The sequence below is a fragment of a genome, unplaced genomic scaffold (genome assembly GCF_019419815.1).
Source record: "Pyrus x bretschneideri cultivar Hongxiangsu unplaced genomic scaffold, Pyrus_bretschneideri_v1 Contig5, whole genome shotgun sequence".
NCBI lineage: Eukaryota > Viridiplantae > Streptophyta > Magnoliopsida > Rosales > Rosaceae > Pyrus > Pyrus x bretschneideri.
The window spans coordinates 5,261,865-5,287,515 of record NW_025999787.1 but is presented as its reverse complement, the minus strand read 5'-3'; the positions used below and the strand labels follow the sequence as shown (position 1 = coordinate 5,287,515).

Genomic DNA, 25,651 nt, shown 5'->3' with positions numbered 1-25,651 from the left:
TGACGAGGCATTCGTTACTATGATTGCATGAAACTTATGCCAAGAATTCGTTTAACGCGATTGTTTATAAGCAACCTCCACTACTTGTGAATATAAGTTCGTAACTATTAGGTGAAACTCACTTATATTCTAGCGTCATATTCATGCATGAAAATTAAGCGTGCACTCTCAATAAACATACATAAATAAGTTATCAATCAAACAGTTAAACAAATTGAATCCACAACTTATGAAACGCAATTAGAAGTAATCAAATCAAAATGCAAGCATAAACATATATTTCGAATCCCCCCCTAGCCAAGGGGGTTTAGTTCCTCATACGTACAAAACAAAGAGAATTGAAATTAAACATTAAAATCAAAGGAAAAGAAACACCTAAACATTCCAACAACTCAAACTTGAATTGTATGAACGTTTAGGCCCGCTTCTCTTCCACTTTGTTGTAGCACAAGGTCTAAGGATAGTTTGATGGTGTGAATGGTTTGGGGAGTGGTGAAATTGGAAGGGGGAGGCCACGGCAATGGGATGATTTCTGGTGGTGTTTGGATTGGTAGGGAGACTCACGGCACAAAGGGCTCTCTTTGGTGAATTTCTGAAAATGGAAGAATGAATGAGAATGAATCCATTGTGGCTGCAATGGATGCTTATTTATAGGTGAAAAGGAAGGAATATGACAGCTAGGAACTTGGTGGAAATCTGGAATGGTGATGGGAGATGCATGTGGCTGATTTATGCATGTGATTAAAGTGGAATGACAGCTAGGTTATGATGATGAATGCATGTGCAAAGTTGGTTGAATGATTATGGGTGCATGTGGCTGATTTATTTGTTTCCTCACCACTCCCTTATATAATATCTTCTTGTACCCTTTCTTTCCCATCAATTCTTCAGCACACAACACAAAATACAATCAACAGAAGGAGAAGAGAAGCATACATATTTGGTAGCCAGAAATGGCGCCTACGATTACAATGTCAAATATTTTGGTGGCTGTTTTCGTCGTCCTTGTTTCGATGGAAGCCGCCTTGGTTATGGGGCAAGGCAATGGAAACAGGAAAGGGAACGGGAATGCGAATGGCAATGGAAACGGCAATGGGAATGGGAATGGCAACGGCAAAGGCAAAAAAAGCGGATGAGGCTGATGTTTCCAACTACGACATGCTGACACCAATGGGATCCGGGCAGGAGCGAGGGTTCTGCAAAGCAAAGGGGGCTTGCTATTACAAGACCCTTACGTGCCCATCCGAATGCCCTCAGAGAAAGCCGAAGAAGAACAAGAAGAACAAGGGTTGTTTCATTAACTGCGGTAGCAAGTGTGAAGCTACTTGCAAGTGTAAGTCATATAACTCTTCTTTTTTTCTTTCAATTAACTAGATATATAACTAACAAAAGGAATTTTACTAACAACTACATCTTCTTTTCTTTTGGTGTAGTTAGGAAAGCCAAGTTTGGTGCAGTAGGAAGGCCAAGTGTGATGGATATGGCTCTCTGTGCTACGATCCTAGGTTTGTTGGCGGTGACGTTGTGATGTTCTACTTCCATGGCGCCAAGGGTGGAAACTTTGCCATTGTTTCAGACACCAACCTCCAAATCAACGCACACTTCATCGGGACTCGACCAACAGGAAGGACCCGCGATTTCACATGGGTTCAGGCTTTCGCAGTGGCGTTCGACTCTCACACCCTTGCCTTCGCAGCAAAGAGAGTCTCAAAGTGGGATGACAAAGTTGATGCTCTTATGGTAAAGTGGGATGACAAAGTTGTTGCCATCCCTAATAACGGAGATGCCGAATGGAGTACTAACGGCGAAGATAGAGAGGTAAATCATCGAAAGAACCGATGACTAGGGTTACAGATGCTGGTCTCATGGAAATGGACATTAGGGTTAGGCCTATTGGAGAAAAGGAAAACAAGGTTCATAACTACCAAATACCAGCTGCTGACACATTTGCTTAGGGGTGGAAAAAAATACCGAATATCCCAAACCAAACTGAAAAATTCGCGAAACCAAACTGAAAAAATACCAAACTGAAAATCCCGAAATGTTTGGTACTCAATACCGAACCAACCGAAATTTTCATAACCGAACCGAAATGGACATTAGGGTTAGGCCTATTGGAGAAAAGGAAAACAAGGTTCATAACTACCGAATACCAGCTGATGACACATTTGCTTAGGGGTGGAAAAAAATACCGAATATCCCAAACCAAACCGAAAATTCCCGAAACCAAACTAAAAATCCCGAAACGTTCGGCACTCAATACCGAACCAAACCGAAATTTTTGGTACATGAATCAGTTTCAAGTTTTTGGTTTTTTGGTATTCCCAAACCGAACTGAAATAAAAAATATATATATAATTTAATTTTTAAATATACATTTGAAATTGTAACAGCTGTCAGATTCGATTGAGATTTAATCTCAATCGTTCAATAGAAATCAAACCCTACACTTACACTCCATCTCTCCTGTCTCTCTCGATACTTAGTTCTCACTCACTCTCTCTCGTGGCTTGTCTCAGACTTAAACCCTCATCTCACCACCCTCGTCGCCGATTTGTCCCTCCGTTTTCGAATCCGACCACACAAGTGACTCACCTGAGTCACATCTCTCTTAACTATCACCTCTCAGATCTCTCTCTCAGTCTCTCTCAACTTCTTATCCCTCACAGAGTCACAGTGGAGGAGCCTTCCTTCACAAATCACGACCACTGGCGCCGCTCTCCTTCTCAGTCTCTCTCGATTCTAGTGATCCAGTGCACTGTGCAATTCTCCCCCAAATCAGGTAAAGTTCACAAGCTAATTTAGGGTTGGAATTCGAGATTAGGGTTTGTGAAATTTAGCACTTGGAAGATAGAGTATATTGCACTACTGAGGGTTTAGGGGTTGAATTGGTGGTTGGAATTCGAGATTAGGGTTTCTCTTCTGTCACAGACTCACAATTGAAGCATAAATTTGTTATGGGTTGATAGTTCATAGTTGTAGCAATAATTGCAGTAGCTGAAATGAATTTCGAGAGTTGGTGTAAATTGATGAATGGAGTTTAGAATTAACCATGGGATTTTGGGATGTTTGTAATGCAGCACCATAAATGTATTTACAGTTTGTTTAGTTGTTCTTTTATATATGAAGATGTTGAACTGATGAACTATCAAATACCCACATAATTGCATGTCATTAGGTTAAGGAATCTTCAATTGCAATGCTAGATCATATATCTTTCCTCAGTTGTTTTGTTGTTATTTTTGACCAGGCAGAATTGGGAGTCTGGTAGAAAACGTATCTGCCTCATTGAATTCAACACTTCACTTCTTTTAATTGCCTCATTGAATGTCTCTACCTATATAAATAGTACGGTTGCAACAGTTGCTTTGATAATAGTATTTCTTAATTTTCTTAAAAAGTATTTGTTTCTTAAAAACATTAGTTAGATATGAATAATATGAATTCTCTTTATGAATAGATGACTCTTTAATTGTGTTTCCTCTTTATGAATATATATATATATGAAGCTAGTCCTACGCTTAAGGAGAAAAGAAAATTTTCGATTACATTTTGTACTGTCCTAGTCCTACTTTATTAATGGAATCCTTGTAACAGGAATACACGTCCTTTTCCTTTGATGTTGTTGGCTACCTTGTGTATATAACGTTTGCATATTGACACTAGGAGGTCTTTCACAAACAAGAAGGAGCAACCACAACCATCAACAACATCAAGGGGCCGAAGGGGTCGAAGAGGCCAACAATCTTCATAAACTTTAAGCTTTTCATTTTGCTTTTGGTTTGTAACGTAATTTATTTTGAAACTTTGGTTTGTAATTAATTTTTTTGCTTTTGGGTTTGTTACTTCATTTATTTTGAAACCGTGGCTTGTAATTAATTTTTTTGCTTTTGAATTTGTTACTTAATTTATTTTTGTTGCATGCATGTGTAGTAGAATAGGCAGATCATATTGGCTATTGTGAGTAGGGAATATATGCAAGGATTTTGGTTTGATTTTATTTCTACAGAATAACTTGATCACTTCATTCATGCTTGGGATCTATAGATATGCAGATTGGCTGCACACTGCAGCAGCAGGCAAGTTATTATAGACCAAAAACTGAAAAGCCCACAAAAATCCAAAAGCTAAAAATTATTTCGGGATTTCCAATTTGTCCCGAAATCCCGAAATTATTTCAGGATTCTGAAACTTTGGTTTGGGATCGGTCTTGAAATTGGGATTCCGAAAATTTCGGTTTGGGAATCGGGACAACGTTTTTGGTTTGGTGAACCATGATTTGCTCACTTGGAGACACAGTTCAGATTTACCAATTTATCCGATCTTGTGGAGGGAGTTTTGGGCAAGACTTATCGGCCAGGTTACGGTAGCCCGGTAAAGGTCGGAGTCCCGATGCCGATGGTAGGCGGGGAGGACAAGTACGAGACTTCTTCCCTCTTTTCGCCTCTCTGCAAGGTTTGCAGGTTCCAAAAACAGCCCAAGGTTGCAGCTGCTGGAGGAATTGCTCAGTACTAGTTCTGATCAATACTAAATAAACAATTTATTTGTGTATTTTGGGTAATTTGTTAGCATTTTAGACTTGAAACTAATGAATAAACGACTAAGGGCTGCATATGAAGTTTGCCTAGAACATATTTGGTATGCTACTTGTAAACTTAAATTTTGTTTGCTTATTATCTAAACTTAGAAGCTTTTGACTAAACTTTGTGAACTCTTTTCTATAGATCTAGGCAGAGAGAAAAATAACTGTTGGAATCTTGTCTTGCAAGTAACCTTGGTTGGTTGTAGGGATGGCAACTTCCCTGTTGATTTCAGCCCTGAGGAACCACCCTAATGGAACGCTGACACCACCCCCGTTTATCAGAAGTTAGGGCCTTAGTCAAACCCAGAGAGAGGGAGAGGGAGAGAGAGAGGGAGGGGAGAAGTCGTCTAAAATATTTGAGAATTTTATTAATAATTCAATAGCATCCTTGAGAATGACATTATTCAATTATAGAGAAACTTGGGGATAACATTTTACCTAAAGCCAGGAGCGATGTCTATCTACAAGATGCTTCTACTGCTAGACTCTTTGCTACTCCTCTACATGGGTCACCGAATGTTTTAACCGAGACTTTGATGCTACAGCTCTTGGATCCAACACAAGCCTGTAATCGTAAACAAAGAGAGGTCAAACTAAAGTTGGAGGTGGAAAGAATTTTATCAACGTACCAAGCAAGATCATACCTTCTGTACAACGGATAGAGCGCTACTGCTCTTGCATTGGCCATGGCTAAAGCTCCCACAAGTCCCTTGAGGTTTTCCGTAACTTGCAAATTTGATTGAAGAAATGACCTGGTTGGGAAATGGGCACTCAAGTGATAGCACAGGCCCTAACTTCCTTCCCACCTTTGAATCTGAACTCCATGTATCTACAGGTGACAGGTGAGACTCCGATACATGTGAGCACAAACTTTCAATCTGTCTGGTAGCAAAGGATATCTGCGTTGGATCACCCCCAATTTCCTCAAACAGGACAAGAGTATTGTCACTTGGTTTCAACCATGAACGAGGCACGTGATACCTGTACATTTAGTGAGATTAAATATTCAGAATCAAAGTTTCAATTCAAGTTCTTCCCTCAGATTCTCTTCTACTTACAATTCCTGTGATGGCTTGCCACAGTTCTTCCTGCATTTGTCGGAGTTATAAGGTCCCCTGAAATCACAAGAATCAGGGCAACCACTAGTTGGAGAAATGTTGGTCGGCCAGTACCGCCCAATACTTTGTCCGTTCACCCATGCTTCACCCTTTCCCATCCCTGTAAAGTCTAGCGCAACAGGGTTACTGCCATCGGGAGCATTAAATGTTGCCTGAATGATAAGGAATGTTTCTTGGGTCAGTATCTAAAAGAAAAGAACCTAGCATTCCTAGTAGCTGTTATCCTAAATCATAGGCAGCCAAGACTTGAGGAAACCCACCACTCAGAATACACCACATGCAAGCATGAACACATAAGAAAATACATATGCACCACATGTAGCAGTATTAGAAAGGTTAAATACTTTGTGTCCCTGCAATTTCTCCAAAATCACATTGTTTTTCACCACATTTACCCGTATGCATAATAATTATGCTAAATATTTACCTTGTACCATGTCAAGGGTTGTTTCTTGGGCAAGGTAGGTTGTGAAACCCACTGAGAAGAACTTCCACTGGGAAAATCCAAGTCTTCCCCTTGAAGTCCAATCTGCAGTTGCAATGATGAAGATGACGAAAGGAAAATTGTTAGATTTCGTCCTCTAAGGTACACCACTGCTTATTCAGAATGAAGAACTTGGGCATTTCTTTTTCTATTTTCAGTTTTCCAAATTTTATTAGCCACTTCCCTCAAGTTTGTAAATTGATTGAAATCGATAGCAGGGAATTGCAACATAACAACAACTGAACAAAAAGAGGAAATTTGACCTGATATGTCCACTGCTGAGATGAGAGATCAATAGTAGTGCCATTTTTCAAGCCTTTCAGCTGTACAGGACCAGTGATCCCAGCACCTGTTTTGTCAAAAAAAGCTCCATAGTTCTGAAAATGGATATACAAAAAGTACTTAAGTCACAAATTGACCTTAAAGCATGGAACTCATTTATGAAAACTGCAATGCCAGAATATATAATATATATGCGAGCTTGTTTATAAACACACGTACAGAAGCATAAGAAATAAGGTCAAACCTGAAGGCCAACAGTCAAACTCAGAAGATCGATTGTGTTCTTCCCAGATGCAAATGTTACAGGGATCTCCACAGAAACCGTGGGATTGCTAGCGCTGCCTGTTCCACTCCCTGAAAAGAATCCAATTATAACATAAATACAAGATCGGAACAGTTGTAAAGTTGACCCAGAACATTTGCAATAGTCCAACCAATGCACTAATTACTTGTCAATCACTCTCATTCATATATGAAATTCACAACTTTAAAGCATGAACCTTATCATCAGGCTTCTGTCTTAGTATCTAATCATTGGTATTACAGGAGGAGCTTTGCCCAGAAAAAAAAAAAGAAACATAGAACCACAGTACTTGAGATCAAAACCCCATTTAACATGGTGCCTAATGAGAGTGTATTCTCAAATCTTCTTTTGCAATACAGTAAGCAGAACAATGTTTAATGTTCTTGAAGTCTATAGAACAGAATGGATTGGGGGATTTAAAACTTAGATTGGGCAGCAATCGAAGCCTTGAAGGCCTGCCTCTTCAAACTACAAAGGTTTAGGGAAAATATAATTATTGTTTCCTTTGTAGTTTCTCAATACAATGTCAACGTCTATTTGCCACGTAACTAATGTAGCCACTGGATTAAGACCAAGGAAGAAGGGCAAGCAATCATATTGTAACCACAGCTAGTTTATAACTTTATACATCACCTGCAGGCTTTCCATTAATAAACGCATGAAGCGCATGGCCAAGTGATTCCACATGAAGAACAGTTTGAGACCCATCTTGAAGGAATGCATCAGAACTTGTGACATCAATGCTGCAGAATTTGTTTAGAATATGGATATAAGTCTTGAAAGAAATCAAGACAACTGGATGAAAGGCAAGAAATATGTATAAAGTTGTTAACAAAGCAGTCGTGGATCGCGTACCTTAAAGAGTACCATAAATAGTCACTTTTATCAGCTGTGGTATTTATTTGCTCCAACAATCCAACTCTGGCAAATGCATCCTTCTTTGAGATACCAACTGGTTCATTTATCCAACTCCAGCCTGAGCCCAACGCTTCAGAGGAATCAATATTATCTATCACTGAGTGATGCATGAAGCTCGGAATCATGGCAGCAGAGTTAATCTGTCATGATAGATTATATAACAATTCCTTTGAAAAAAGAAAACATAACATGATTTTGAGCATAATACTTATGAATATGAAGGCTTCAAAAGAAAATATACAATAATTCTTGGAAATAAATAGCAAATATGAAATACAAGACATACACTAAACAACAGGATTACATAAAGAATTTTGATAAACCCTCATTAGAAATTGGAATACACAGATCTAAAAAAAGTAGGGACAGATAACTTTAAGTGGTAAATATAGAATGTTTTGAAGATAACTCATCTCTTGAACATACCAAGAAAAGGTACACATGATATACATTTAGAGAACAAAATATTCTGCTGATACAAGCAAGCACAGCCAAAAGATGAAGGGAAGGCAAACCTTTGCAGTGTTAAGGGCTACATTTTTGCAGTCTGGTAAGATGCTCACAGACCAAGCAGGCAACTGATAAGAATTTCCATTGAACGTCACAGTGGCATCAGATTTAGTGTCAGAATTGGAAAGAAACGCAGCACATGCTGATCCTGTTTGGTAAACAGTTGCCTGAGAAAATAAACAAGAAAATAAATGTTAAAAATCACATGTTGCAAGGGCATTCACCTAGACAAATGGAGTCATACTTCTTACTTCATTTCAGATACACAAAGCATACAGATGAAGACTAGAAGCCACAGGTCATATATGATTACATTGGAGATCCTAAGAACTAGTTTGGTACCTAAAGCCATACAGTTTTTTTTAATAGAAACTAGTTTTGCAGGATCAATATTAAGGAAGTTAATCCAAGACCAATGGAATATGGTTTCACTTCAAATACCTACCACAGATACTTCCTTTTAGGTATTCTAACATGAAAACTAGTAAGTTCAGATACTACAGATATTTTTTCTCAGATATTCAACATGAATAACTTGTAAGTTCTATTGCTTCAGTACTAATAAAAGGTATGAGCGATAAATCCCAGACTAGATATGGCTATATGGAGGTATGCACTTAGACTGGAGGACTTTGAGGCCCGGAAATATGTAAAATTTAGAGACAAAGGATACTCTCTAACACTGAAAAAAATATTATACCTCCACGTTTGGACCAAGAGAAGAATTTTTTGGGTCAGTGGCCACCATTGCTTCTTCGCAAAGCTTTACGGTCTTATGCACATCTTTTAGGTGACCCCACTTAGGTTGCCTAAGAAATCCTGCAACAGACAAGAAAAGTTGAATCAATTACTGATGAGCCACCAATGTTCTATGCATTTGATGTTCTTAATAATTATTTCTTCTCATGATAAAAGTATATATTGACAGAAACTGCAGTTCATTTATATACATACAATTAGCAAACACGCCTATCAATTAGCAAACACGCCTATACCATCAGCAGTATTAAAGCAATAACATAGGCATACTAGAAAACATACCATACTCATCAATTGGAGCATCGTAGTCATAACTTGTAGCAATAAAGGGTCCACCAGCGCTCCGCCCAAAGTTAGTCCCGCCATGGTACTGTTCAAGAGCAACAGAGAACAAATCACTCCATATTTTCTTCCTGGGTTTTGAAATATACTGAATTTTTCCTAAATCATCAAGCGTCGCTTAAAGTTATGTTAAAATGTTAACTCCAGAGACAATTGCAGTACCATATAATAATTTTGGAAAGTTCCACCTTTCTGAAAGAAGCGTGCTACGGCAAATGCAAGGTCTTCCACTGGTCTTTGAGGCACAGCACCACCAAAGGAAAGAAACCTAGTGATCACATACATTTTGAACAGTGCCAATAAAAGAGCAGTCAGATCAAAATAATACAGGTGATGCTAGAAATTGATTCAAATTTGTAGAAAAACTAAGCTCAAAATACCCAAAAAGAGAAAAGGATTAGGTCACACATTACCATCCACTCCAATTCTCGGTCCACATTTTGGGTCTCTTTTCAGGAAGTCTTGGGGTCCATTGATCACAATAAAATCCATTGCAAGTGCTGATCTGTAGGCAGTTATGTAGCATGCAAATAGAGCAAAGAAAGCATCGTGAGAATTCTGCTTCCATACAAAGTCAATACACTACAATACAAACGAAAACCGACTACAAAAGCCTCACCACAGATGCAGGAGCGTCGGCTTGCTGACACATGACCCAGGGAACCCCTGTGTCCAAAGACACAGCCATGCTTGCTGCCCACTTAATATAGGTTTGGGCAGCAGCCCCATATGCTTGATCAATGTTTCCATACTCGTTTTCAATCTGGTATAATTGAAACAACAATTAATCCATAACTCAAATTGGAATATTCTTAAAACCAAAAACATAGGGTAAATAATAAAAAGAATCAATAAAATTTTAAACCTGGGATAAAATGATGGGTCCTCCCTGAGATGCATAAAGCTTCTCCTTCTTCATCATATCAACAATTTTTGCCGTGAACCGCTGCATTTCTGCCTGAGCCACATAAATTCTACTAAAACACTGAAGTTGAGAAAATACCAAGAAAGGAAACTCAAACACAGAGGCAGTTGGGATAAAGTGGAGAAGAAGAAACCTTGAACGGCTCATTGTCCGTTCGCAATTGAATTCCAGGTATGAAATGCAACCAAAGAGGAAAGCCACTGTTGAAAAATTGAAACACAAACACAATCACACAATAAAACTTCTTCAGAAAGTGGTGAAAAGTAAGTTGATCATCATAAAAGCAACTTCCTTTTTCTATTTCTCAAAAAAGGAAAATGTAAAAAGACCAATTAAATTCATTAAATTTTTAATACCCATAGTTCCATTCTGCGCACACATATGGACCAATTCGAAGGTGCACGTAAAGGCCAGCTTCCGCTACTGTCTTCACAAATTTAACCAAATCTTTTCTTCCCCCAAAATCATACTGCAAAAGTTGTATGTTCCACCACTCACCATCATAACAAAGACACAAAATGCACATAATTCAAGATAACCAGAAGCACAAAAAACCCGCTACGTCCCGGGTTCAAACCATCCTCCATTCTCTTATAAAACACTAAAACGAAAAACAAAATTCTGGGTTTTCATGATTTCTTTAGCACTTTTGTCTCCTGACCAAGAAAAACAGTAATGATTGCAATGAACTTTTAGTCTTCGTCTTCCCACATTCTCACAGAACCTAAACGGCGTCGCATTAGGATTGAAGAGTTCAGAAGAATCAAGAAATGGAAATGTGATGAGAGAGAGAGAGAGACCTGGCCTTGAACTGGTTCGTGCAAGTTCCAGAAGACGTAGGTCTCAATCACGTCCAAGCCTCCGTCTTTCGATTTCTGAATAAGGTCCGGCCACATCTACAACCAAACACACACACAGAGAGCAAAATTCAGAGAGAATAAAATTTAAAAAAATTTAAAATTTACCAAAAAAAAAACAAAAATTTGAAAAATGGTAAAACCAGAGGAAGAGAAGAACCTCAGGAGTGCTGCGAGGATAGTGAATGGAGCCAGACACCAAAACTCGGCGCTTCCCATCAATCACCAGCGCCCTGTGGTCGTACGTCACGGTCGCGCAATACGACGCCGTCGCCAGAACTCCGAGCAGCAAAACCACCACTAAAATCCTCATCTTCTTCAATTCTGAATTTCCGAGTTCGTTTCTGAATTCAATATTTTTCTTATATGTTCAGAAAACGATTTCTTGAAGCAATGGTTAATCAATCAAAACTTAAAAAGCAGTTTCTAAAAGCGATTTTTGGATTTCTTGCAGCATTTGCTTTGCTTTGCTGCTTAATGTTTGATTCTTTGTTTATCTGTTTGTGTTTCGGCTCGCTTGGCCGCTTCCTTAAAACAACGCTTGGAACCAAAGAGGTGACGTTTTGGAGAACGTCATCGCTGCCGTCTTCGTCTTCGTCTTCTTCTGCTTTCTGCTTTCTGCTTTCAGCTTCTGCTTTCCGCTGCTGCTGCTGCTGCTGCTCTAATTAGTAATTATCAGTGAGCTTAAAAAGGGTGATTACGGTTTGGTTGGATAATGAGCGCGTTACAGGTGTGGGGGGTGTGGAACTGATCGGGTGTGGGTGTGACGGGGTGCACCGTAAGATTGGTGTGTCGCGTCTCTGTGTACGGAAACGCGGAGTTGTAACTTATTTGTCACAGTGACGGAAAGGTTTTTACTGTGGTGGGGTAAAACAAAACTTACGCAATCTGGTAAGGAAGATAAAAAGTTACCGTAACGTGAGCCGTGAACATTTAGTAGTTTAGGAATCCGTTCCAGAATTCGTTAATCATTTCCGTTTATCGTACCTTATATAGTTAAAAATTATTTTAAATATTTTTATTTAAGATTAAACATAAAAAATATTTGATAAAAATTAATCATACGATATACAATGAACGAACATGATTTACGAATCCCTAAAATGCTTACCAAAAAGATCCGATCCAAGGGTAGTTTAGTAGGAGGTGATGTGAATTGGCGGGAGCTGGCGTTTCGGTTGCGTTTGTTGAGTGTGAACGTTGGACTGCCAAAAGAAAAAAAAGATTATTTTAAGTGGACAGAAAATCTCGTGAAGGAGAGAGATGAACGGGTGAGGGTATGGGGATTGAATCGAATGGTTGGATTTAATTATTAAGATTATTATTTCCGATTATTGGATTCTAAAATATTATGTTCCACGTATGTCAGATACCAATCATAATATTATGATTTGAATATAAAGGGTTTCAAATATTTACTGTCTTCCTACTAGACTAACCTCTTGAGGTTACACTAATCAGAATATTAGACGGCCAATAGTTATTATTTTTAATTAGGATGATGTTTCAAGAGGCAATTTATTGTTTTAAAGTAGAATATCGCTTATAAATTAGTTTATGTGTATTTCTCTCATTTCTTAAAGTGTATTGAGGATATGAATTTTTTTTTCTTCTAAATATATGGTTTTGTTTTTGTGGCATATTTTTTATGTAACATTTATTATGACAAGTTGATAAGAAAAATGTCCTTTGTCCGTTATCTGCAATCAAAGTTTGAATCTCTCTTTCTATTTGTACCCATAATTTAAATTAATTAAATATGATCATCGCTCGAATAAACAAAAAAAATACATAATGCACATATGTATTTTTCATATACAAGTTAATTATTATCGCATAATCCAATATTTTAGTAGATAGGCTATTCAATTTCTACCAATGCGTTCCGAGTTCGAAATCCTCCTCTTATAATAGTCTGAAACTCCCATCCTCTCCTCAATAATAATGATTAAAAATAAAAAAAATAGTTTTATTATTATCCACCGTCACCGGCCAACCCCCTTGACAGTTGTCGTCATGGAAGGTTTTGTAATTTGCTTACGGTTGATACAGAATCAATCTACGCAGGACTTTGAAGACAACAAAAGAGTGCAGACGAATAACATTTTCTTCTGCAGCCTGTCATTAGTCATTGCATGGTTGAAGTTGAAGGGTATACGCCAAATTCCGCAGGGTCTTAATCTTAGTACTATTTGCTGCATTAAGGAATATGCATGCCACACGACAAAGTATTCCAACGTATGATAGGCTAATCTTACCTTCCAAAGTCCTAATTTAATTTTGGTCTTTGTTTTTGTTTTATTTATTTAATCTGATAGTTAGAAATTATAAAGAAAAGAAAAAGTGTGCGAGAGATTTAAATGAGTGTGTGAAAGTCATCTCTCTAAATTAAATTGCTAGAATATTCTTTCCGTGTTTCAGCAATACGAGATGAGAGTTGGTTTTTGTTTTGAGAAATGCTAACTAGCTAAGTACTTTTATTTATCGAACCAAAATTCAAATTCGAGCAAAAAAGAAAACACTAACATAAACAACTGATTTAATTGTAATTACCAATTAGTCCCATTAATTCCCGGTTCCAAACAATAGTGTATTGCATCATCCACTTCATGTATGTTAATTCATTTTGTTCGATTGTGTGATAGGTATTTTTGCTTGGGGTTATTAATCCGACTTTTAACTTTAGCATGGACTGGTAGCTAGTTCATCAGCTTGGCATGACCTGCAAGGTTGGCATGGGTTGCCACACCCTGTCCAGTGGTTCAATCGCCTCATAAGTTGCTGGCTACTGAAAACTAGAAGCCACAGTTGAAACGTTTGAATGGGGGTAGTTTCGTAACATTATTATTGTTCAAATGGAAACCCTAATAGCTAGTGGGAAGGTTCATCATTCAGATATTGTGAGAGCTGCCCAAGTTTGATGGAATACGGCATTTACTGCTCTTCTTTCAACAGCGAATCATGATTCTTGTTTTAAGAATCATGCTTCACTGCTGAAAAACCAATAATAAATGAACACGTGGAAAACAGAAAAGTGTTTGGATTTCATTGATCATTAGTGATTGGATTTCAGCAACACTTGCTGATCTTCTTTCGTATGTGTTGCCTCACTTAACTCAAACGAACGTACTTCTTTGGTTTGAAAACAGGGAAGTGCTTGTCATCTCATTGCTATACCCTAAAAAGAATGCATCACTAATGAAGCTCACTGCAATAGGTTGTATAAAACAAACTCACCCACCAAACTATAGTGGTGCCATGTGAAAACCAACACAAGTGAGTACAATGAGGTGTCACAAAATCATACAAAGCACCCGAATTCCAGAAGGAACGATACATATAGATGCATTGAGTCATTGACCTTGTTGTGCTTTAGGTTGGCCGACTCAGAAAATGATATGTACTTTGGGGCGGTGCATGCGTGCAGCGAGTGCCATGAAATGGTCAAAAGTCCAAACACACAGTTGCCAAAACCTACTTTGTACTATAATATATCTGCATGCACGGTTGATAGTATTGGCAAACCACATGAACCACTAGTATATAATGTCCAACCACTACTTTTAAATTTAATTAACTACCAAAATAAAGGAGAGTAACTTAGATGGATCAGGTACACTAATGCAGTGGCATTCACTAATACAAATATGATATAGCAATTTTATTTCACATGATATTGTATTGTTAGATCAGATACACCGTCACAACGACATTTCAGTCTAATAATTTAATGTCATGTGTTAATCTCACTTCGTAGGCTATTGTGTTATTAGATTAGGATGTTAGTATCCCTGGTCTATCTAAATCATTTTCCAAAAATAAGGAAATTGATGTTGCCTGCTCATTTGCTCTATCATTAAATTGCTCTGATGAGTCTCGTACAAATGATAGGATAATGTACATTAAATTTATCTAAACTAAAGGAGGATTCCAACATGAAACTTTAGATGCATAGACAAATACTCTTACCAGTTGAACTACAAGCCACTTGTTAATGAGTCTCATCTTTTAACCAATAGTTTCATACCATTATCCCATTGCTAAATCAAGAAAATTGACCTAGCTCATACAGATTTTTTGCTAGCTACACACCAAAATGGTAGGCACGGCACAACGCACTACCGTTTAGTGGCCACCTCACAAGAAAAAAAATGCAAGTTTTTCGATATATTGATAAATTAGAAAGTTCAATTACCAAACAGTAATAGTCGTAAAAAAAGTTTTCAAAGTAACAACGTATATTTTGATCCTTGGATCAAGTTTTATATACAAGCAATTTATGGAAGGGAAATCAAACCAATCCTGAATAAAAAGAAAAACGCTTTTAACCACTTGAGCTACAAGTCTTTGTGTGTGACACTCAACATTAACGATAAATAGAATCAACTATTTGTGCTTTACGGCCTGGCTAAATGTCGCGTGATGTTTTAATATCCCAGATTTATAGCCATAAGAACTTCTTTTTATATTAAACTTAAATGTTTAAATCTCATTGTTCATTTTTTGGATTACTCATTGTTCATTCTTTGTGTGTCACACTGCAGCTGCAACTGAAGTGTGTGCGATTTGTGATGTCGTGTCGGCTTGCATTGACAATGGGTTTGATAAAGTGATTATCGAATCCGATGCCAAGGTGATTATCCAAATGCTTAGGAGCGAATTGCCTTACGACTTTAGCCTTGAATATATACTTGGTGATATTGAGATTCTAGAACGAAGGTTGACATCTGTTTCGTTCGTGTTCGTGTCTAGAGAGAGCAATCGTGCTGCTTATTCGGTGGCTAAGTACGTATTTAAGGAGGATCGAGCTTTTGTCTGGGTTTGTATTGGTCCGGAATTTTTGTTTAACTTTCGTGCTCAAGATGTAAACATTTCTATTTAAATTTTTTATATTTCTATCTTCGAAAAAAAAAAAATGTTACGTTGCATTGTAAAAAAAGAATTTTAACGAAAAGTTCACGATATTGTTTACTTTAACGAAAAACCATATTTTTATTCTAAAAAGTCAAACTTAGTACTATTCATTTTACTCTTTATTTTGTCCTTATCATTAAAACTCAAAGTTCCCAAATCTTTTTCATTAGTTTTCTTTGTAAAAATCTTACATTTTTGACATACTTACATCATTGCAGTGGGAAAGATTTAACTATGGTCCGAGTGGTGTTGGGTTATAGATGTTGACAGCTCCTTTTTTAGGGGACTGGGATCAATAAAATGCTGCTGTCTCAGACAAGCACCTTGGCAATTTGACACAATCACAAGCCCTACTAAGTTACTCAAACAAACCTACAACCTAATTCTTATTTTATGTCTGGGATGGTCCAATCTGGTTTGATTTTTATGTCAGGTTTTATCATTAGGCTATTGATTATGATTAAAATTCTAACCTGTGAACTGACGATGTTTTATCTCGGCGGAGTAAAGTAATTATGTTTATACATTCTAATTCGAATTTGACTTTTACAAATTATTTTTTCTTAACAACTAAGGCCATCTTCAACCGAGGACTGGGCAGAGGGCTCGTTTTAGCCCTTTCACTCTTCAAGAAATTAATATTTTAATGAACAGTACAGGGTCATATTTACCTCTGTCACCAATCGAGGGCCATAGGGCTCGTTTTAGTCCTGTCACAAAAAACCGTCTCCAACCGAGGGCCAAAGGGCCAACCATAATTTATTATTTAAATTTAAAAACTACAACAACTTAAATTCAAATCCAACAACTTAAATTTAAAAACTACAACAATAACTGGTCCAAAAAACCAAAAAAATTAGAACTTAAATTTAATGAATGGTTTAGGTATTTATAGGGAAAAAAAAATTAGAATTTTTAAGAATTAAAAAAAAAAAAAATTTGAATACAACGGCTAGCTAGCAATCCTGTTGATTATAACCGACATGATTGTTCTATTTTCTGCAGCCAGTCAGCCCTCCTGTGACATCCCACATCGCCCAGGGGAGTGATCCTTAAATGTATATTCCCATCCCTACCTAGCACGAGGCCTTTTGGGAGCTCACTGGCTTCGGGTTCCGTAGGAACTCCGAAGTTAAGCGAGAAGGGGGCTAGAGCAATCCCATGATGGGTGACCCACTGGGAAGTTGCTCGTGAGTTCCCAAAAACAAAACGTGAGGGAATGGTAAGCCCAAAGTGGACAATATCGTGCTACGGTGGTGGAGCGGGCCCGGGAAGTGATCCGCCCCGGGCCGGGATGTGACAATTTGGTATCAGAGCCTAACCCTGGCCGTGGTGTGCCGACGAGGACGTCGGGCCCCTAAGGGGGGTGGATTGTGACATCCCACATCGCCCAGGGGAGTGATCCTTAAATGTATATTCTCATCCCTACCTAGCACGAGGCCTTTTGGGAGCTCACTGGCTTCGGGTTCCGTAGGAACTCCGAAGTTAAGCGAGAAGGGGGCTAGAGCAATCCCATGATGGGTGACCCACTGGGAAGTTGCTCGTGAGTTCCCAAAAACAAAACCGTGAGGGAATGGTAAGCCCAAAGCGGACAATATCGTGCTACGGTGGTGGAGCGGGGCCGGGAAGTGATCCACCCCAGGCCGGGATGTGACACCTCCAGCCCTCTAGCCCTCTCCAATTCCATGGGGCCCTCTTAGATTCCATAGCCCTCTGGCCTAGCCCTCGGTTGGAGACGGTTTTCGAGCTATTTTCGGCTCTCTAACCCTTTGGACCCTTCGGTTGGAGATGACCTAACTATATTAATATTACTTACTAATATTATTGCTCTACTAAAAAATGTCTAAAATGTGATGTTTAGTAATTCAAGTTTGCATCGTAAACTATCGTGCAAATTTTTATTTTGATAACCAAAATAGAATTAAGAAAAACCTTTGCATAGGTTTCCACCTCAATTTGATGGGAAATTTTAGAGAACGGAGAAGAAGACGCAGGACATTAAATATTAGAATTTAAACTCATTTATAAGTGATAAATAATATAATGAGTATCACTATTATTTAAGGGTACAACAAAAATATTTCAATTATTATTCAATATTTGTCATAAACTAATACGATTTTCAAATTTTCAAAATATGTGGAACTAAGATGTGTATTTAAGCATGGAAAATAGTTTCGCTCAATACCCTCAAGTAAAAGTGGTGCTCCTTATCTTATTTATTATTGTTGAATGAATTTAATTTCGAAAACTGTGTAGTGTATAGATACAAATATCAAAATTCAAAATCATACAACGATACGAGTAGGGTGTTAAGCATTACGACAACTTGAGGATGGTAAACAAAAATGCACCCTCAAACGAGTTCAAATCTTCTGTACGCATTTTGTACGTAGCCTCTCTGTGACCTCTATAATTAATTGACACATGTTTATAAACTTACCACTTCTTAATTTTGTTGTAATAAGTTCAACACCTATCAATCACTGACAGATACCAGAGATGTGGCCACACAAAATAGGAGCCAAAAATTAAAAATCCCCTTAAGCCTACGTATGCTTATTTGCAAATGGGTCATGAGGGTTGGGCCCAATAATTGCATTAATAAGAGAAAATGAAGTCCATAATGCAAATGACGACCAAAGCTCTAAGCCGAAACCAGTTTCCATCCCAAGACTTTATTCAAAGTTACATTTGCAGCTCGCAGCAGAGGAAGCTCCCCCAACAATGGCGACCCCCAAAAAAGACATACCGCCAAAGAAAACCAAAGAAGTAAAGAAGCCGAGCACCAAATCCCCGCTGCCGAAGAAAACCCAGCAAACAAAGAAGCCGACCACGGCCAAGGCAAAAACCCCTGAGAAAAAGAAGCCGAGCAGCGCCAAGAAATCCACCAACATAAACAAGATCACCAGCAACGGAAATGCGAGAGAATCCGACGTCGAGGCGGTTCCGTCGCCGAGGTCCGAGTCCCGGAGAGGCGCAGAGCAGAACGGGGGTAAAATTACGAAAACGCCCACCACGAAGTCGAAGAAGGGCAAGGAGAAAGGAAAGCGAAAGCGAGAGGGGGAGGTCGCAGATGAAGAGGAGGTGAAGGCGTATACTTTTCCGATGGAACGTGTGAGGAGGATTATCAGAAGCGAGGATCCGGATTTGCGGATTAGCAACGACGCCGTTTTCCTGATCAACAAAGCCACCGTAACTTTCTGACTTCTCTCTCAATTTCCGAATTAGGGTTTTCATTTTTTTTTTAATTAATTTTTCGAATTTGGGATTGCAGGAGAAGTTTCTGGAGAAGTTCTGTGAAGAATCACATGCGTGCTGTGTTAAGGACCGGAGGAAGGCTATTGCTTACAAGCACCTAGGTAATTTTCTCCTCCTCACTATGAATGTATTATTTATTTATTGGATTTTAATTAGATATTTGAATTTTCATTTTTTATTTCGTCTGTGATTACTGCATTGTTATGAGTACTGAACATTTTGATCAAATGGGTGTTTGAAATGATCGAAATTTTCTCAAATGTTATACTGCTATAGCGTTCTTATGGTTCGGCTTCGAGATTTGAGGTATTTTTTACATGCTTTGTTCAAAATCGAAATGGAGTTAGCATTTCGATTTCCTCATGAAATGGAGAGGTCCCGTTGGTGAATGCTCTCATTGTGTGATGTAAATTGTACCGTCAATCATGTTTATATAGCAGTTAGGAAGTGCAACCATAGAACTCCTCTGGGTAGGATTGGAGAGTCTTGTTCAAAATGACCTCTGACTTGTTATGTACATGGTTGCCATCAGTTTATGTGCATTGGGTAATTGGATTTAGTTATGAACAGAATGTAGCCGTCGTTGCTAGAGTTATGTTGTATTTCTCTGGCATGTTGATGAAATTGTGCTTACAACAAAAGCCTACCAATATGTATTGTTAAGAGGAACAAGGTTTTGGTTTGGATTGTCCAATGTCAAACAAATATTTGACAATATGAAAACTTCGAGTGCAGAAGATTTTGTTACGAGTTAAGAACCACCATTTTGATTTTCCTTTGTGTTTGAAAAAGGCCTCTAGCTGCCCTGCTGAAAACGTTTTTCGTTTTAGATTTCTAGACAGATGATTTTCTCGTCACAGTTACTAGAAACTGGATTTCTAAACTTTGCTTACGGCGCCTCTTTCTAACGCAGTCAACAGGGGATTGCTAATTCTTGAAACATTAGTATTACTGTATCAGGGTTTTTTCGGAAGTAGAAGACATCGTAGTTGGTTATGGCAAGTTACATTAGTTTCCAGTCATATTAACGTGCTTTCTTCTTGTTTCAGCCACAGTTGTTTCTAAACGAAAGAGATACGACTTCCTTTCAGGTATCTTTTATGCTTGCACTCAATCCTCCTCCTAATTAAAAATATGACTTTTGGTCTACCATCATTTATGCTGTCTAATGCACAATCGTTAACAGATTACGTTCCGGAGAAGGTAAAAGCTGAGGATGCATTGGCAAAGAGAAAATTAGCCGAAGCAAAAGCAGGGTAGGAGTTCCAGAACATACTAAATGGAGACCACTAGGAAATTTGCAACCTTGTACTATTGTACAATGTATTGGATGCACTTGTTCTTCATCCACTTTTGCAAGTGCACATAACATACATGAACTTAGTTCATGGTATTTTGGAAGATCATAATTTTTCCCGACGATGAAAAATTCGGCGTTATGGGTACATTAGATGGTAGGTCAGCTGGTGAAGTGTGCGAGTGAAGTCGTAGTCTCGCTGTCGATGCGTAGCTATAGCTGTTTTTCTGTAATATTTTCAGAAATCTTACGAGAAACGTGTAAGATTCATGCCAGGGTACTTGTCCTGCCAACAGTGTACAAGATGTTCTATCCTTTTCATTGTCGTGTTTTTACTTAAGCACGATCCTTCATCCCCCGTTTCTCCCATATATTTTTCTCTCTTTACAAAATATGAAAAGGTTTTTTAGCCAAAATGGTCATTGAGATTGTTTAAAACCGATAGAAGTAGTTTCCGAGATTGTCCATGGGCAATCATTTTGATCATTCTATGAGAAATCCTTGTTAAATTCAAGAAACCAGTTCAAGGGATTTTGACGAAAATACCCTTAATTCAATAGAGTTTTGTCATGACCATAATGATTGACTGTAGGCAATCTTAGAGACCAAAGTACCGATTATGCAATTTCGAGAACCATTTTGGCTAAAACGCCATAGGAAAATTATACAGCTCCTGTTAAACACCATAGAAAACTTTCATTTATACGAATCACATCCGAATTACATACCGATGCTAGTTTTAAAGCGAAACACTCGAACACCATCGCAGGCAACTCCGATATCGCTTTTATTCTGGCCATGGTGACCATTACAAGAATACAGATTATCTGAAGTATTTATAACTTGAAAGGAAAACGAAAAGATTTTGCCTCTGCAGATGCAAAACAATGGGTATTTGTACATGTATTGTCCTATAGAAAAGCAGTCAACAGCAAGTGAATATTGTGAGTTGTAAGTTGTAAACCTACCTTTGCAAAAACCTAAACGCAATACAATTATGCCCTGTGCATCTCTCTCTACCCCTCTTTCCGCGCTTCTTATCTAAAAGCAAACGTCGTTTGTCACCGTTGAGCTAGATCATAGCCATCAACTGAAACAACTCAATGAACTGGTATGCTACGTATGGCAATCTGAAGGAACCAAGTTGCTGGAAGCGGCATAATTACAGATTCAAACGGCAAATCAGCACTACGGAAGGTACCCCAATCGACTGCTTTTCGATATTTCCTTGAAATTAAAAGCACCACCTTTGCCTGTCAGTGGCTTGCTTTTTGCCGGTTCTGTGTAACCTTTGCCTGTGAGGAGTTGGTCCTTCGGACTAGCACCTAGCAGGGCTTCTGCGTTTATTTTAGTTTCAGGCTCACCGGGTCTCATCCAAATTTTCACATGCCCCTCCCAAGACGCGGTGAGAATAGCATCCTCTGTGAAAAGTAATCCGGATAGGGGCTCAGAATGAACGCAGTGGGACACCAGTGGGGAGAGCTTTGGAATGTCCCGCATGCTGGGAGCAGGTTGAAGAGTGCCAATGGGGTAAACGCTGTCCCAATGGGATGACTGGCTACCTGTGCTGAATGTTGGAGATCCACCAAGTGAACTTCGGCGAAGTGGCACTACAATCTCATCCATTGGCAGGTCCCATAGGAGCAATTTTGTGTCCTGTAAACACATGTATGAGAGGTGGAAGTAGAAAGACAAGCAAAGTAGATTGAAAAAAGAGAGCACAACAAAAGCAGAAAATGATTTCATGGCCTATTTTAGGTTCATAAAAGTAAATCATGTCCCAATTTCTTTCTTTGAAAATCCCGCACCTGGATATTAGATTCTTTATTTGGACTTAAGCAATTGTCTCCATAAAAAAACGAAACAAAAAATTGGACAGTTACAAGTAATTTGATACTAACCAGCACGAGCAAAAGTTTAAAAGAATATGTAGTTTAGCTGTTTGATGGGGAGGGAATTTGATTGATAAAGATATTATAAGCTGATAAAGATAAGCCCTTGTCGACAGAGAAAAAAGAAGGTAAACATAAGCCCTCAACTGATATTATCCTTAAACATATTAAGCATGGCATATCATCTCAGTGTTTACTTTAGGCAAGGATGAGAAGAGGAGAGCAAATACCTGACCCACAGAACCAAAACGGTAAACAATATTTTCTTCCGTGTCATCTGAACTTGGTGGTGACCAATATGAATCAAAAGCAACACCACTGACCTGCATACATCAGGGCTGAAAGGTGTAAGATGTCGAGTTTTTGACAAATCAACAAGAGGGGGAGAGAGAGAGAGAACTCAATAAACATTCGCAAAAGTTCTGCTGAAACTGTACCCATGAGTTGTGCCCTTCACCCCAAGCTACTACTTTTCTATCTTCCATGCTCCACACGGTAACAAGATCCTCTTCCCCTCCTGTCAAAATGTATTTCCCATCCGGACTGAGAAACAACACATCATGAAGGTCAAATATGAACATCATAATGATACAACACATTCAGTCTGACGAAAATTCATATGAACATGTCATGTGGAACGCAAGTATAACTTTCTGGATATACTAATGACAGGACTTCGGCCAGTATAATTCATGCATCAAGGAAAAAATATATTTTTATCTTTTTACCTCCACGCGCAACACAGAAGACCACCATAATAACTCTTGCCACCGAATACTAGTTGTTCTTTTGAGTAGTCAAATACTCGCAAATAGCCTACATGTAGCACCTAATATCAGTACCAATTAACAGATGCACTCATCCACAAAGTCACAAGCCTAACAGATTGAGAAATACCATCTCTACCGACGGTTGCCAAATTTGCCCCATCTGCTGAGTAAACAATGCTGTTTATTGAACCTTGGCAAATACGCCATCTGGAAATTGGATTACTCTGCAGATAAACCATCAAATGAAAAAGTGGGGAAAAAGAAACCTGAAGGATGATGGTAAACAGTTCTATATCTGGTTCTTGTATAAGCTTGAGGAAATAACAAAAGTTCCAACTATCAGCCAAACTTCATAACCTATATGGCAGTATTGCAGCAGCTAACACAAAAATATGGAAAATGTAGGCCAATAGGCAGTGGCGGTAATGATATTATTTGAACTTGGTTATAATAGTATGTACTTTAAAAGCCAATCTTTTGAATAAGCAGACAATTACGTATAATAATGCTTTACTTAACATGCAAAGAAATTTTATACATTGATATTACCTTATTGGATCTTGCATGAGCCACCGAAAATTGAGTATGATCCTTTATAGCTGGGAAAGAAGAATCACCAGCACTTTCCTTACTCTAAAATAAATTAACGCTGATTTCAGTTCATGGAGTAAGGAAAACAGGAAAACCAGGAAAGGATAAATAGCATTTGACATACGAAAAATTAAAGCTTAAGGCTTGCCTTCTCATAGACATACAAATTTCCATCAGCATGAGCAGCAACAAAGGTACTATTCCCTTTAGGAACCCACGCAATGCTGGTACACCGGCTGTTAAAACCAACTAGTTAGTTTGTGTATGAAGACTTGTAATCATAGGACTTGTGCCCCCAATTACACCAAAACAGATACCACAAAGAACATTCAAATAGCACATTCAATGAGAAAATAAATGCACTCTTCCCCCACCCCCGACAATGCATTTGGGTCTGTTGCTTCCAAATGTTATAACCTTTCCAAGCTGATAGCTAGAGTGATTACAATTTATTACATTAGCAAACTGTATTTGACACATGTACTTCTAGGGTAAAAAGCCGGAAATGACAGATCACCAAAAATAGGATTTTTCCTGGATAAGGAACTCTCAGCTCTACTTATGCAACAAGTGCTAGTTTGTTTATCTACCTTATGCCAAACGTACTTCTTGACCCACCAATTTCTCCGTAACACTATCAGGATTATATGCACACCATTAGTGATAATGTGCATTCCCGATACCTTTTTTCATCAACAAACTCATGAAATATAAGGAAATAAGGCAAAGTTGGGCAACAAACTTGCCTGCTAGTGACAGCACCTTCTTTGTTATAGTGATGGGCACCAACAAGCTTCTTTCCAGAATCTTGCAATTGCTGCCTCAAAGACGCGGAATAAACTACAACAACAAACAAAGTAAACAAGTCACACACAGCCTCATCATCACCAAAACCCCATTAAATCACATAGAAACAAAACTCCTTACTATCTCCAGAGCTCAATCCAATAAGCAAGTCATGCCCGTCCTTGGCCTCGGAATCAAAAGCATGGCACACCGGATTCGAATTGCTAAAATGCAATGACTTAATAGGATCCTACAAGCAAATTCCCCAAAACCCTTTACACAAATTTCCCCAAAACAAAACCCCAATTATCCAAACTCCACAAAAAAACCGATGCAACCCCAAGAAAACTGAAAATTACCTTATCAGGCGAATTGAGATCACTGATATAAACAGTATCCCCAACATTGAAAACCATAAACGACCCTTTACCGCCGAGATTCGAGTTAACAGCGTGGTGGGTCCCATTCGACCCGCCGAAATGAGCATACCTGCTACTCCCATTGCTGGTTCTGCTATATCCACTCCCTCCCACAAAGTTCAGAGCTTTGCCCCCGCTTCCTCCCAACAGCCTCGCCGCCGCCGACCGCATCCCGGTGGTGCTGAAACTCGGCGTCAGCGTAGGCTGGCTGCTAGGCTTGTCCTTAAGCTGCGCTACCGTCACCTAAAATTCACAACCAAACACTGACTAACTCCGAGTCAACAGAGACAGCAACAACATAACTAACACAACCGATTAATTAGGGCCTCGTTTCGCTTAATCCTACATTAAATTAAATTAATTTCGTTTTTTTTTTTTTGGGTACCTGAGAAATTGACTTGGCGTACGAGTAGGGGAGGAGGTTGGGCGGCCGAGTCTTCTCCGAGTGAAGTTTGTATCGGCCTTCTGGGGTTTTAAAATACGCCTTTATCAGAGATTGGGTCTGGGAATTTGTTGTGCCAGAAGAAGAAGACGACGTCGTTTGGGGCGTCGCCGTCGTTGACGATGATGCCGACGGCATCGGGCTCAGGCAGTTTTTGTTGTTGGTGTACCCGTTGTTGAACATCGTCGTTGAAATTAA

General features: G+C 38.7%; 4 protein-coding genes and 1 long non-coding RNA gene across 5 annotated transcripts; 3 read left to right on the top strand and 2 right to left on the bottom strand.

The window, feature by feature from the left end:
- Positions 1 to 919: 919 nt before the first annotated feature.
- On the top strand, positions 920 to 4,843 carry LOC103930660. Its single transcript, XM_048569266.1, is given in 6 exon segments — positions 920 to 1,059; positions 1,151 to 1,337; positions 1,461 to 1,821; positions 1,823 to 1,842; positions 1,844 to 1,945; positions 4,278 to 4,843. Coding segments are annotated over 6 exon segments (1,014 nt in total). The 5' UTR covers positions 920 to 953; the 3' UTR covers positions 4,516 to 4,843.
- LOC125470339 lies at positions 2,402 to 4,027 on the top strand. The gene is made up of 2 exons (XR_007252650.1): positions 2,402 to 2,782; positions 3,598 to 4,027. It is a non-coding gene; the product is annotated as an uncharacterized LOC125470339 (long non-coding RNA).
- An 84-nt stretch (positions 4,844 to 4,927) lies between the features above and the next one.
- Positions 4,928 to 11,755, bottom strand: LOC103930633 (beta-galactosidase 8). The gene is made up of 19 exons (XM_009339990.2): positions 11,242 to 11,755; positions 11,025 to 11,120; positions 10,581 to 10,693; positions 10,358 to 10,424; positions 10,165 to 10,257; positions 9,919 to 10,062; positions 9,713 to 9,804; positions 9,462 to 9,567; positions 9,240 to 9,327; positions 8,899 to 9,017; positions 8,204 to 8,365; positions 7,626 to 7,828; positions 7,404 to 7,513; positions 6,711 to 6,820; positions 6,448 to 6,561; positions 6,128 to 6,229; positions 5,641 to 5,852; positions 5,227 to 5,563; positions 4,928 to 5,147 (listed from the first exon to the last, which is right to left on the bottom strand). Exons 1-19 carry the CDS (start codon positions 11,392 to 11,394, stop codon positions 5,040 to 5,042), a joined length of 2,529 nt encoding a protein of 842 aa, XP_009338265.2. The 5' UTR covers positions 11,395 to 11,755; the 3' UTR covers positions 4,928 to 5,039.
- Positions 11,756 to 18,623: 6,868 nt separating this feature from the next.
- Positions 18,624 to 20,906, top strand: LOC103930629 (DNA polymerase epsilon subunit 4). Its single transcript, XM_009339987.3, has 4 exons — positions 18,624 to 19,190; positions 19,273 to 19,357; positions 20,306 to 20,347; positions 20,443 to 20,906. Exons 1-4 carry the CDS (start codon positions 18,723 to 18,725, stop codon positions 20,514 to 20,516), a joined length of 669 nt encoding a protein of 222 aa, XP_009338262.1. The 5' UTR covers positions 18,624 to 18,722; the 3' UTR covers positions 20,517 to 20,906.
- A 323-nt stretch (positions 20,907 to 21,229) lies between these two features.
- Positions 21,230 to 25,651, bottom strand: LOC103930628 (dystrophia myotonica WD repeat-containing protein). Its single transcript, XM_009339986.3, has 11 exons — positions 25,397 to 25,651; positions 24,952 to 25,254; positions 24,734 to 24,842; positions 24,553 to 24,646; positions 23,955 to 24,042; positions 23,765 to 23,848; positions 23,343 to 23,439; positions 23,174 to 23,261; positions 22,883 to 22,988; positions 22,676 to 22,768; positions 21,230 to 22,209 (listed from the first exon to the last, which is right to left on the bottom strand). Exons 1-11 carry the CDS (start codon positions 25,634 to 25,636, stop codon positions 21,742 to 21,744), a joined length of 1,770 nt encoding a protein of 589 aa, XP_009338261.2. The 5' UTR covers positions 25,637 to 25,651; the 3' UTR covers positions 21,230 to 21,741.

What these genes read in the sequence shown, in the direction of transcription:
- LOC103930628 (XM_009339986.3), bottom strand. Translation starts at nt 25,636, where the DNA reads ATGTTCAACAACGGGTACACCAACAACAAAAACTGCCTGAGCCCGATG. An exon ending in ACGCCAAGTCAATTTCTCAG is followed by an intron (nt 25,255 to 25,396) that starts GTACCCAAAAAA and finishes TGTGAATTTTAG; the next exon opens with GTGACGGTAGCGCAGCTTAA. An exon ending in CTTCTGTGTTGCGCGTGGAG is followed by an intron (nt 22,989 to 23,173) that starts GTAAAAAGATAA and finishes GTTGTTTCTCAG; the next exon opens with TCCGGATGGGAAATACATTT.
- LOC103930633 (XM_009339990.2), bottom strand. Translation starts at nt 11,394, where the DNA reads ATGAGGATTTTAGTGGTGGTTTTGCTGCTCGGAGTTCTGGCGACGGCG. An exon ending in CTTTCCAAAATTATTATATG is followed by an intron (nt 9,328 to 9,461) that starts GTACTGCAATTG and finishes GCTCTTGAACAG; the next exon opens with TACCATGGCGGGACTAACTT. An exon ending in TAGCCCTTAACACTGCAAAG is followed by an intron (nt 7,829 to 8,203) that starts GTTTGCCTTCCC and finishes CTATCATGACAG; the next exon opens with ATTAACTCTGCTGCCATGAT.
- LOC103930629 (XM_009339987.3), top strand. Translation starts at nt 18,723, where the DNA reads ATGGCGACCCCCAAAAAAGACATACCGCCAAAGAAAACCAAAGAAGTA. An exon ending in TCCTGATCAACAAAGCCACC is followed by an intron (nt 19,191 to 19,272) that starts GTAACTTTCTGA and finishes TTGGGATTGCAG; the next exon opens with GAGAAGTTTCTGGAGAAGTT. An exon ending in TATTGCTTACAAGCACCTAG is followed by an intron (nt 19,358 to 20,305) that starts GTAATTTTCTCC and finishes TTCTTGTTTCAG; the next exon opens with CCACAGTTGTTTCTAAACGA.